The sequence below is a fragment of the Lissotriton vulgaris genome, chromosome 5 (assembly GCF_964263255.1).
Source record: "Lissotriton vulgaris chromosome 5, aLisVul1.2, whole genome shotgun sequence".
NCBI classification, from domain to species: domain Eukaryota; kingdom Metazoa; phylum Chordata; class Amphibia; order Caudata; family Salamandridae; genus Lissotriton; species Lissotriton vulgaris.
Genome location: NC_141693.1, coordinates 232,897,693 through 232,910,755, shown reverse-complemented (window position 1 = coordinate 232,910,755; position 13,063 = coordinate 232,897,693). Strand labels below are relative to the sequence as shown.

The 13,063-nt window shown below is 47.3% G+C and overlaps 1 protein-coding gene across 1 annotated transcript in view; it reads left to right on the top strand.

The window, feature by feature from the left end:
- Nucleotides 1-12,859, top strand: part of NDOR1 (NADPH dependent diflavin oxidoreductase 1) — a 232,370-nt gene extending 219,511 nt beyond the window's left edge. The window contains exon 15 of the mRNA XM_086921240.1: nt 11,413-12,859. Within this exon, the coding sequence (XP_086777366.1) occupies nt 11,413-11,557 (145 nt within the window). The 3' untranslated portion in view covers nt 11,558-12,859. The remainder of the gene's footprint in view (nt 1-11,412) is intronic.
- The last annotated feature ends 204 nt before the right edge of the window (nt 12,860-13,063 follow it).

Sequence of the window (13,063 nt, the reverse complement as noted above, 5' to 3'; positions counted from 1 at the left end):
CTCTGTATATGAACACCCATTTGTCGTCCACGGAGAGTTCCTCTCTCTCACCTCATAGTACTTCCGTAGGTGTCCACTCAGATGTCTCTTCTCCGGCCATCCCTTCAATATGCATTCCATTACCTCCTTTAAATCCTGGTCTTCCCTGTAGGCCTCCTCCCATTCTTGGCTGCTGATGACCCTTTCCTGGTCCTCCATCAGCGCTACCATTTCTTCAATGGCCTCCTGATCCTCTTCTCCCATTTCCATCGAAGCTGCCCAGCTCAAATAGTCTGCCACTTTGTTCCTGTTGCCAGGGATGTATTCGACATCATATCTATATTCTAGAAGCTTCAAGGTCATCTTTGCGATCCTGGGAGTGGCGCTGGCATGGCCACTGGACGTGAGTACCTTTACCAGGGGCTTGTGGTCTGTTTTCAATTGGAACCTTGTTCCCCATAGAAATTGTCTGTATCTGGTCATAGCCCACACCACGGCTAGCATCTCTTTTTCTATGACGCTGAATTTCTTTTCTGTCTCACTCAGCACTCGGGATGCGAAGCTCAGGGTCTCTACCACTCCTTGCCCCCTGTCTTGCATCAGGACTGCGCCCAGTCCTTTGTCGCTGGCGTCAGTAGTGAGGATTGTTCTCCCTTGCGGATCATATCCCTGTAACGGTATCGCCTGCAACACGTTTCTCTTGATGCTCTCAAACTCTTCTTGGGTTTCCTCCGTCCATCTGAACATCGTTTTCTCCCTTGTTAACTGTCTCATGTGGTGGGCCTTTGTTGCGAAGTGGGGGACAAATTTGCTATAATATTCGGCCATACCCAGGAACGACCTGACCTCTTCCTTGTTGGCCAGTGGTGGTGCCTCACAAATGGTCCTCACGTTTTCTGTCTTCGGGGTGATCCCTTGTACCCCAATCTCGTGTCCAAGATAGGTCACCTTCTCCATTCCTAGCCGGCATTTCTCCCATTCCGCTGTTAATCCTCTCTCTTCCAATACTCTCAGTACCTTAGATAGCTTGGCATCATGATCCATTCTGTCCTTGCCCATAACCAGGATGTCGTCCTGGAAGTACTGGATGCCTTCCATGTTCTTGAAGAGTTGGTGCATCAATTTTTGAAATACTGCAGCCGCTGACGCCAATCCAAACGGCATCCTACAGAACTGGTAACACCCAAAGGGTGTGATGAACCAGGTAAGGGTGTGATGAACCAATACGGCAACGAGTGAAGTTTAAGACCTGCTGTATTATCCATAAAGGCCTTAATGAATTGGGACCAGAGTATCTGGCTACTAAATTTGTTCCATATGCTCCCACCCGTACCCTTAGGTCTAGTGAACAGCTCCTGCTAAACATTCCTAAAATAACCAAATCTAGGCAAGGAGGTAGGGCTCTGTCTGTGGTAGGTCCCAGTTTCTGGAATTCCCTCCCGCTTTCTTTAAAGCAATGTAGGAATCACCTTAAATTCAGAAAATCTCTGAAAACTTTTTTGTTTAGTTCATTTTAACATCTATCTGCTGGCTCATATCAATTTTCCTGATATAAATCATATTCCCTGTAGCTTTCTTCTCAGTTTCTAATGCTAGGTGTCAACAGCGCGGAGATACTCCTTTGGGAGTTTATTCATAGCGCTTTATAAACACGCAAATAAAATAAATAATAAGTTTCCTGCTCTCTGGATGCAGTGCTATTTGGTGGTAGGCAGAGGTTAAGTCGATGGTGGAGTACCACTTGATTCCTCTGGTCTTTGCCAACATCTCTTCAATGAGTGGCAGCGGGAACTTCTCCAACACAATGTTCTTGTTTAGTTCGCGCAGGTCCACACAGAGCCTGACCTTGCCACTCTGTTTCATCACCACCACCAATGGCGCTAGCCACTCTGCGCACGTGAAAGGCTCGATTATGCCCTTCTTCTCCAACTCCTGGAGTTCTACTTGCACTGCTTCTTTCACTGCCAAAGGCACATTCCTTACTCTGTGTGCTACCGGCTTGGCTTCTGCTTTCAGGATGATTTTATGTGCGAACCTCTCCAGTTTCCCTACTCTCCCGCCGAACACTCTGGGGTAGTCTTTCTTCCATTTCTTCAAGTTCGGCCATTGCTCCGGTTCCGTTAGTAAGACTTGCACGGCACCTCCCGGGTCCAACTTGATGCCAAGGTCACCCAGGTCCATCCACCCCAGCACCGACGGTCCTTTCTCCGATACATACAGTTTGCAGTATGCACATCGTCCTTTGAATTCAAATTTTAGTGGTCTGAAACCCGCCATGGGTATTCGGTCACCATTGTACGATACTGGTCGTATGTCCAACCGCTCCAGCTCTAGCCCCAGGTGCGGCCTAAATTTTTCATCCCATACTGCTCGTTGCACTATTTTGTAGGGTGATCCCGAATCCGCCACTATGCTGATTGGTACTCCGCCAATGTGCATGTCCAGCACAGGTTTGCTTGATCTCTTGGTGTCCACACACATCACCTGGCCGTAGATGCACAGGACCATGTCGTCCTCTTCGTGATCGCTGTCCTCTCGGTCCTCTCGACCGCGGTCCACGAATTTCACTACACTCTTCGCCGTCTTCCTCCGACGCACCTTCTCATAGTGCCCCACGATCCCGCAGAACAGACATTTGGCGCGAAATGCCGGGCACTTCCTGTCATGCGCTTTGTGAGATGTGCTGCCACACCGATCACATGGGTTCCTGGTGCCCTTCGCTTAGTTTCCAGGTGGTCCTGGGTTACCTTGCCATTTGTTCGGGCCCTTCTGTGGTGTTCCCTTGATCCTGTTATCTCTCCTAGGTGCCTCCTCTTCAATTCTATTTACTATGGGTCTGGCCAGTGTTTCCTTTCTTGCGGCCTCTGCGCATCGCCTCGCCAATTCTGCTTTTTGTACAATAGCCATTACCTCCTTCAGAGAGGAGTCTCCATTCGCCCACAACTTTTCCTGTGCCGCTTTACTCGTCGTGTGCATCACTACCTGATCCTTTATAAACTCGTTGTGGAAATTCGCATACCTGCACGTGGGCGCTACTTTTCTGAGTGCCGCTACATATTCCTCAATCGATTCCCCTACTTCCTGCTTGCGTTGTTGGAAGTTGTATCGGTCAATTGAGACGCAGACGGCCGGTCTGTAATGTTCATTTAGTTCTTCTATCGCATCGGTATATACGTCATCGTCCGTATCCTGTCTCTGTTTAGGTACCAGATTCTTTAACACCCTCAACCCCTCCGGGCCTAAGTTGTGAAGCAGTATCCTCCTTCTCCTCTTGCTAGTGAATGGTTCTTCGTTCTCATCCTCTAGCACCTCAATATAGTTGGAGATGTAGTCCCTCCAGTCCTCCCACTTCATTAGGGGTTCGCCTGGTTTTGGTAGGACCGGTATGGGTGCCGTCGTGGAGGACGCTTGTGCGCACATGATTTCGCGCTTCTCTGCCGGTATCGTCTCGCCTTGTCCCTTGGGGCTCCCTGGAGCGTTATCCGCCCCTTCTCTTTTCGGGCTCAGTGGAGTGCTTTGGGCCTCACCGCCGCTGCTGCCCCCTGAAGTCGCCAGTGCTATGCCCAGCCGGTCTGTGGCTGGACGCGGTGGTCCTGCGTCACTGCTCTGCGGTCCACTACTGGCCGTGCCGCCATATGCTCCAGCCGCCCCACTGTTGTGGCCCCTTAGGTTCTGCCCCCTTCACCCTGCGTGCATGGGGTTGCCTGTGTACAAGGCGCTCGTACCTAGTGTCTTTGTCTGTATTGTTATGTTATGTTATGTTATAGATTATTTGTATAGCGCCTATCACCGCCGGTCTCTAAGCGCTTAACAGAAGAACATAGCATAACTGTTACCCCGAGCCCTCAGCTGTCCCCCAATTAAGCCGGAATCATTGCCTTTCTGAATAGGTGAGTTTTCAGTTTTTTCCTGAAGGGTAGTAGCTGTGATTCTTCCTTCAGAGTGGCCGGAAGCTCATTCCACAGTTGCGGGAGAATCACGGACAGGGCCCTGCCCCCTCTGGTTTTTAGTTTAAATCTGGGTTGGATCAGATTGGAAGTTTTACCTGAGCGCAGGGATCTACCAGGAACATATCTCTTCAGACGTTGCATAATGTACTCTGGGGCTTTCCCAAAGAGTGCTTTATGGGCCACACAGAGACACTTAAACTGAACTCTGTATTTCACAGGTAGCCAGTGCAGCTTCTGGAGCAGAGGGGTTGCGTGCGAATTTCTGGGCACGGAATAAATCAGCCTTGCTGCGTCGTTCTGTACCACCTGCAGCTTCCTCAACAGCTTCTGCGACAGGCCGAGATATAAGGCATTGCCATAGTCTAGTCTTGTGATAACTGTGGCAGATACGATCGATTGCAGGGTGGAGGTTGATAAGATGGGGACCAGCTTTCGTAGTTGCCTCAGCACACCCGTGCAAGAGCCAACCACAGCTGAGACTTGAGGGGCCAGTGAGAGGTCTGCATCGATCTTTAGTCCCAGACTTTTTACCACCATCCCAGGGGTAGGGGTTGTTCCTAGGTCTGGGGGCCAGTACAGGTCACACCAGGGATTCCCTCGATTGGTGATCACCAGCACCTCCGTTTTCTCAGCATTCACTTTCAACAGATTGTTGGTCATCCAGTTGACCGTGAAACTGAGCATGTTTCTCACTGATTCCTGAGCGTCCTTAGTGTTTTCCAGCTGAACCAATAGCTGGGTATCGTCTGCGTAATTAAAGATTTCGCAGTTCCTACGCATAAGCTCCTCCACCAGCGGTTGTAAATAAATGTTAAAGAGCAACGGGGATAGTGCCGACCCCTGGGGCACACCCCATGTCACGTCACTAATCCCAGACAACTGGTCTCCCAGCTGCACCCTCTGAGTTCGTCCTGACAGGAAGGATTCCAGCCACTTAAGCGCATGGCCTGTGATCCCCAGCTTCGCGATACGCTCCAGCAGGATGGTATGGCTGACCGTATCAAAAGCCGCCGACAAGTCTAAGAGAATCAGGGCGCATGGCTGTTTATTGTCTGCTCTGACTCTCAGCTCGTCGGCGACCGAGGCCATAACTAGTTCTGTGCTGTGTTGGGGCCGAAAGCCAGCCTGCCTGGCATGAAGTAGATGGTGTTCCTCCAGATGACCGGCTAATGTGCCCAGGACGTGTTTTTCTAGAATCTTACCCAAGAATGGCAGCTGCGAGATAGGCCTATAGTTTTTTTGAGCCTTTGTGTAAGTTCCTGCTTTCTTTAAAAGTGGGGAGACCCTAGCTTCCTTCAACTGGGTTGGGAGATAACCTGCTTCCAGTGAGTTGTTCAGTAGGCTCAGCACCTGGGGCTGGATGCCTGGCAAGGACATCTTAAAGATTCTCGGGGGGCAAGGATCAGTGTTAGAGCCAGATTTAATGTGTCCAACAAGCTCTACTAAGCGCTTGTCGTCGATGGATGGGAAACTGTTCATAGTCCTTGACGGCGCCTGAACCACCGGACTGGACAGCATAGTTGTGACTGGACGTGCATTGATATCAGTAATAATATCCTGTACTTTCTGGAGAAAGTAACTTTGGAAAGTGTCACAGTCTGGTTGGTCGCTCACAGCGATTTTTCCACCCAGCTGCGTGAGTTCCCTTAGTATCACAAAGGTCTCTCGTTGTATGTTAGTCGCCTCTCTAATTCTTCCCTCATAGAAAGCTGACTTTCTCTCCAAGATGTCCGCCTTATATTTTGAGAGTAGAGTTTTAAAGGTTTCAGCCTCTGCTTGACAGTAATTGAGTCTCCACCTACTCCCTGCCTTGCAGAGGGCTCGCTTCTTCTCTTTCAGTGAAGCATCAAACCATGGTGCTCCCTTCCCTTTAGATCTAGTCCTCTCCATCCGCTCAGGGGCTAGTTTATCTAGAGCGGCGATCATCCAGGTCTTTAACACAGTAGCATCCTGATCCAAGTTTATGCCACTCGTTTTAGGGGGGGCGGAGGAGAGCAGGGCCGCGATTAGAGAGTTAGCCTCAATCTTCTTCCAGGGCCGAACTTTCCTCCACAACTGATTTGGGACAGCCAGTACGGGGTCACTCGGAACCCAGCACTTAATCATGAAGTGGTCCCACCAAATGCGAGGACTGACCTCAATTATTTCTGTCTTAGGCAGCGAGGAACAGACAAGGTCCAGTGTGTGGCCCTTCACATGGGTAGGACCCACTACTAGCTGTTGCAGGTTGAGCGCCGAAAGATTGGCTTCAAACTCTGTCTCAGTAGGCTCTCTAGGTACCTTGTCCCAGTGGTAGTTGAAATCACCTACCACCAAAAGGGACTTGTATCTGGAGGCCAAACACGTCAGAAGCTCTAGAAAGATATCATTAAAATCCGGTGAGCTCTGCGGCGGGCGATATACTGCCAGCATCGCAATGCATGAGGATTTAAGTGAGATTTTTATCCCCAGCAGCTCCGCGCAGGCACATTTTTGTGCTATGATCTGTGTTACTGTAAGACTTTTTTTAAACAAAATGGCAATACCCCCCCTCTAAAGTCATTGGGGCGGTTATGCCACAGCGCGTCATACTCAGGAGGTAGAGCGGCCAGAATGTCCGGCATTGATGCCGTACCGAGCCATGTCTCTGAGAGGGCTAGGATATCTATTTCACCATCAGCTAGTAAGGAAAAGACCTCTAAATGATGCTTATGCGATGAGCGCGTATTGAGTGTCGCTATTGTTAGGCCATGAGACTGACGGGAAATGATTGTAGGGTTAATCTGGGGGCATGCGCCCTCTGTCTGCACCAGGGCCTCAGCCTGTATATTTTGGCCGCCAGCGTTACCTCATCTAGCCCAGTGGAGCCTGTCTTTAGGGCCCGAAGGCTGTCCGGCGAATAGGTACGTGGTCGAGCAGAGTTAGTGGCCCCTAGGCCCGTCATGGCCCGGACGGGCACAGACGGGCTTTCCTCTGGCGCTCCTCCGGCGCGCCGCTGCGCGTGATCGCTGCCGCTTGCATACTAGTAGATTTAAGTAGTATGTGGCTGCGGGTACTCGCAAAGACTAGACCGCTAACCCCCAAAACGTCGTGTCAGCATCTCTAGCCCACATCCAAGATGACGGACGGGCGTGAGGCGGCGAGGGAATCACCGAAATGGTGAGATGTGCTTCAAGTAATTATTATGGTGCGAGCAATGCGATCAATTGGGTGAGTGTGGGGGTCACAAAATAATACTATGACAAGGATTCTAAAATTTCCAAATTACAATAAACAAATTTTAAAAAGGAGCACGACTCCAACAATGTAAAACAGCAAGAATTCGAATGGCAGCAGCAGCTCAGTAATTCTGAATCTAATCGGCGCGGTAGCCGAGTGGTCTCCTAAATAGTCTTTGCCTAAGGGCACTCGCAAAGACTAGACCGCTAACCCCCAAACGTTGTGTCAGCGTCTCTAGCCCACACCCAAGATGGCGGACGGGCGTGAGGCGGCGAGGGAATCACCGAAATGGTGAGATGTGCTTCAAGTAATTATTATGGTGCGAGCAATGCGATCAATTGGGTGAGTGTGGGGTCACAAAATAATACTATGACAAGGATTCGAAAATTTCCAAATTACAATAAACAAATTTTAAAAAGGAGCACGACTCCAACAATGTAAAACAGCAAGAATTCGAATGGCAGCAGCAGCTCAGTAATTCTGAATCCTTGCACTCTGCAGCACTGGGGGTCCACCCACGGCCCTGCCGCGCTCTCTGTTGTCCTGGACGTCGCCAGTTGTCCTTTTCAGCGTGCGCTGTGGATGGTTGACTCTGCCCGGTCCGTGTCACCTGCACAAGGGTTCGGTTATGGGTTCTTGTGTGGCCTCGTTTTTTTTATTTTTTATTTTTTTTCCGGTCCTCGTCGCCATTGTAATGTTATCTTCCCCTCTATTGATGACAGGACAGCTCCGTCACTTATAAAGCTTTTATTGTAACTATCACAACAGAGAGCGCCGAGCCTGTGGCTTCTCCGGCTCCGGCACCCGAAATGAATCTACGCGCGCTTAACCTAAAATGGCAGATTGGCGTGCTACGTCATCACGCCGATCTGGGCACTAGAATGCTAACTCTACACTGCACTGCAAATGTGGCTTTTACATCACGTGCATAACTGTTTTCCCTACACATGTTAAAGAAAAGCATGAACATTTATTCCACTCAGCAAGTGGTAATTCTCGCTTTAGTGCCGTTTAGACAAGTTAACTTTAGTAGCAAGTACACAGTCTACGCGTATTCCTATAAATCGAGGCTGAAGGTCTCCGTTTAGACTCGAGTCGAAACAAGTCTCGCGAAGTCAGGTCTTCAAAAGGGCGCCGAAGGGAGCCCCAGTTTCAAGGGAGACGCGCACTAATCAGTGTAGCACAAAACCAGGACAAAAGTACAGTGCTTTAAATGCAACGGTTATTGCTATTCAAAACGCCTTGTAAATTCATTCAACAACTCGACTAAATAAAAGACATTCTTGAAGATAGTCCTGTCACCGACCATTCAGCTGGTTATAATCAGCAAGAGTAGGACAGCTCGAGTGCTTTGCAAAAGACAATAGTCGATAAAGCAAGAACCAGACTGTGAGCGTGTTAAATTGACACGCATTAAAATTTGGTCGCAGAAGTGATCGTGCAAAAAAAACAAACTTTGGTATTGGAACTCACTGTAGGCAAATTTCACCGCACTGTAAGTGTCTACCACATGATGGCGCCATAGACCAACTGACGATTGATAGCTCACCAAATGGAAAAAATGGCTTCAACTTGCATTTTACTTGGGTGACATATAGTTTGTTCCGTCAGATTTTTTTCACCGTGATGTTTCTTGGTGATATGAAACCAAATGATGATTGCAGAATTAAATGTTCATGAGCCACAGACACGGAAAACATTTATTTATTTGCATGTATGTTCTAGTTTTCAAAAAGTGGCACTAATCTCATGAGTTTGGAGGAGGATCAGTATAGTTGTCAGATGCAGCATTGTCGAGGGTGCTGTGTTTGTCCCCCTGTCTGGGTAGAAGTCTGTGTTTCACTTGCCTTTGAGGTAGTTATGGTCCAGGTGATATTCTTGTTGCCAGATGACTGCACATTTCTGAGAAACAATAACGTGTTAGAGATGAGACAGGAGTTGGAGAGATTTAGAGGGGCCAGTGAGAGCTTTTTAGTGATGAGATGACCCTGGCCCCTTTAGCTGATCAGAGAGCATGCTTGGTTTGAAGGGGACATTTTTTAAGTCTGATGAGAGGCTCATGATATCGGGCGTTCTCTGATGCTAACATGCATGAGCAGCTGTCTGATCGGTTTACTGACAATGTGGATGGTTTTGTATTCATTTGAATTTGGTTGCTGCAGCCTGCAAGTTTCAGGGGATATATGTTGCAAAGGGAATTTGTCTGAATTTGGTGTGCCTCCTTATATTATTCTTTGAGGATCTTATGAGAGAGTGGAGGGTGAAAGGCTGGCTTTTCGGTGTTTTTTTGTATTATGTCTCGAGACATTTTTACATGTCTTTGCACCATTTCGTTATTGCTTAAAGAAGAATATCATTTTGATTCCGGCAAGCCTCAAATCACACCAGTGGAACCTTTCCAATTGTATTGTGGTGTGTTTTCTACTTTACAAGAGACTGCTTACAGAATGTTATTGAGTTTGGCTACAGCCATTTCATTGAATATGAATCCAATTTACAACAGAGGAAACATCCTTTGGCTAACAAAAACGTCATTTTTATCGTTCAGAATAGGTGCATAAAAAAAAAGTAGCTTGGAAAGTTAATAGTTTTGGCTGTTGTTTGGTGAAAACCTTTGGGGTGACACTAGTGATGCCTTAGTGTTGGCCACAGACAGTTTACCCGTTCTGTCCAGATTTGAAACTGCAGAATCTCTGGGAGCCCTCATGTGTGCCTCTGATGCCCAAGTTCACAATTGCAGCCCTTCCCATAAGTGAAAGTGACACAACTCTTGTCGGTCTTGTGTAGTCATTTATGGTGGTGAATAGTGGGCCCTGATATAAAAATGTACAATAATAATTGCAGTGAAAAGATAGTTTTAATAAAAAATAAGCTACAAAGTGAGCGCTAGTGGAAAAAAGGGCTCAGCGCTCTCTTAAAACATGTGAATAGTGATCAGTGTGCGTATCACTTGTGCCATGGCGCTGAAATATTTCTTATTTTAACTATACAGGCCATGCTTGTCTTGATTATATGATATGCACACTGGTCACTTTATTCACACATGTATCACGCTTCAAGAGAGCACTGAACAAGTTTTTCACTGCCATTCACCCTGTCGTTTATTTTTAACATGTCTTTGTTAAAATTAACACTTTGTGGCAATTAATATTCGACTTTTTCTTTTATTAGAGACCACTGTTCAGTCTCTCATTTAACTCCCCCAGGTCCCTAGTTATTCTTGAGTCTCCCCCTGTGTGTGAGTACTGTCATCCATGATTTTGTCTTCAGTATGCCAATTAGTGCTTTCAGACACCTAAAAATTCCTACCTCTTTTTAGTCCCAGTCCCAGAATGTCAGCAGGTATGCTGCCAGGGAGGCAGCCTCATTTCTAGGATGGGGATGAGTGGGTGCTGTGGATCAGGTTATACATGGATATGCTGTGTTTTTAATTGTTTGAATTCAGGCGATTGGCTGTTTTCCATGTTATCGTTTTCGGCTTTGGGATAGGTTTGAGATAGAATTCCCAGTGATCTATAATGCTGACAGTAGGATGTGTCAGGGTGTATAAGTTTTAGGTAGCTGTGCAAACCCTGAGATTTCTACAGTCTTTCTCAAAGATACTACCCACTGTAAAGATACTGTCTGTTCTTGTGTTCTCTGAAACCTTTCTTCATAGGTTAGTGTGCGTGATCAGAGATAACCCTGGTGTGTTCCGTGGGCACCGATGCGTGTGGTAACTCCCAGGGCAGAGCTAGGATCCCAACGTAGGCTGCCTCTTGCAGTTTTATACTAGGTACTTTCACAGTTCATACTTACTTTCGCTGGGAGTTGTAGCCATCTGTTGCTCCACCAACCCTAGGGCGTGAAGGGCCCTTTCATTGTCTGTTTTTGATAATTGGGACACGCTCTTCTCTGCGAGCACTATTAACTGAAGGCAAAGGAAGCATACACTGTGCTCAGCTAGAGAACCAACGTCTCCTAGTAGTTACGTATCGGGAAGCAGTTTGCTTATCGAAGGGACTTTCTTGACGGTTGCTGCTACTGCATCATAACTCTGCAATGTGCACTGCATGTAATATGCATTGAAGCACCCTCACCATGCTTACGCCATCTCCCTCTTACTGCTTCTTAAATGTTCTAGACAGAGTTGAGGGCTGTGGAAAGAAAGAAATATTTATAAACAGCACTCTCGCCTTACTGACTTCAAATCTCTGTTGACAGGATGTATTCGTGAGATGGCACACAAAGTCTTGTAAATAAGTCAGGCCTTGTTTTAGATTTGTTTTTTTCTACTTCTTTCCAGAAACGCCGAACTAATGCCAGCAGCCGTGGCCGATGCGCTGAAGTCCGTATTTGAGTCTGAAGGTGGGATGTCCGCGTCAGAAGCTGACCAGTACCTGACAGCGCTCGAGCAGTCGCGGCGGTTCCAGACTGAAACCTGGTCCTAACACTTGGGAGAACAATAATGTGTCTGCAGTACCTCAGAGCCTACTGGAATCAGGCCTCGTCAATGTGAACCAGTGGGCACCAAGGACATGCTAAAGATGAGGAACGCGGCATGCCATTCCTCAGGGCATTCATGATTCACCGCCATGCGTCATTAAATCTATCCAGTGGGACACGCAGTCCATGACCAAAGATGGGGAGCAGAGCACACTGAACCTCAGGCCTGCCTGATTCCTAGCCATGTGTCAATAATGGGAACTGGTGGGACACTGTGGCCATGATCTGAGATGGGGGACGAGGCATCCTATCCCTCAGTTCCAATATAAAGGCATATGTCATCATTCTTAAGTGGTGGGACACAGAGTGTCATCAGAGATGGAAGAGGGCTTTCTGTACCTCAGGGCTTACATGAATCACAGTCATGTGTCATTATTGGGATCCTGTGAGACACAGAGACCATAGCTAAGATGTGGGACAGGGCCTCCTATCCCTCAGTGTCAACATGAATCATAGTCATGTGTCATTATTCTTAAACGGTAGGACCAGGCTGTCACCAGAGATGGGAGATGGCTTGCTGCACCTCTTAGCCTATAAATCATAGCCCTAACTCCTGCATGGTTAATGGTAACAAGCAGTGAAAGACATAGGGTGTGATCAAAGATTGGAAATAGGAACACTATACCTCAAGGGCTACATAAATCATAGGCATGCTATTAATGGTAACCAGTAGGACGTATGTGGTTCGAACAAACATTGGTCGGGGGAGAGTGAAAGTGTGGCATATGGCAAGAGATGTTTAGCAGAAGTGAGCAAGTATCTGCTCAATCACGAGGCAAACTTGGAAGATGTCTTTGCTGATAGATATTAATCTGAAAAGTTTTCCAAATCTCTTAAAGGGAAATGTAAAAATCACAATCTTGGATCAAATCGGATGACTTCATATATATAAAGAGGCTAGTCACTTGAGTCATGTTTAAAACTGGCGCAGGACTCAAAGAGTTTGTTCCTAAGCAGAGGAAGAGAAGCAGAAGGGAGCCAGAAGCATCTGCATCTGATGAATCTATAGCGGGTCTTTTAACGAACATAAAACTCCAGTGTGAACCAGTCTTGCTATGCTTCGTTAGGTGGGGTATTGGACTGGACAGTATTCTCGAGTTGGGTCTTGTCATTTTGTTTTGGACTTCAATCTCATTTTTCAACAATATAATGACCGAATGCAATACTGCCTCCAGCTGAAATTGTGCACATAATTGTTCTTGGATGCTGTGAGAATTATATAAGATGGAGTGTTCCTCAGACAGTCATCATTTTGGTGTCTCATTCATTTGATACTCTTGAGGTCTATCAATGCGTATCCAAACTTCTGGAAATTGTCCATTTTGTTTAATTAACTGGACCGAAGGAAGATCACATAGCCTGCAACACCACCCCTTCCCCATCCACTAGATACACAGCTCCCTTATTCAGTACGTTGTGCCTGTGTCCAGCTTGAGTTTTTTTGGAGGAAT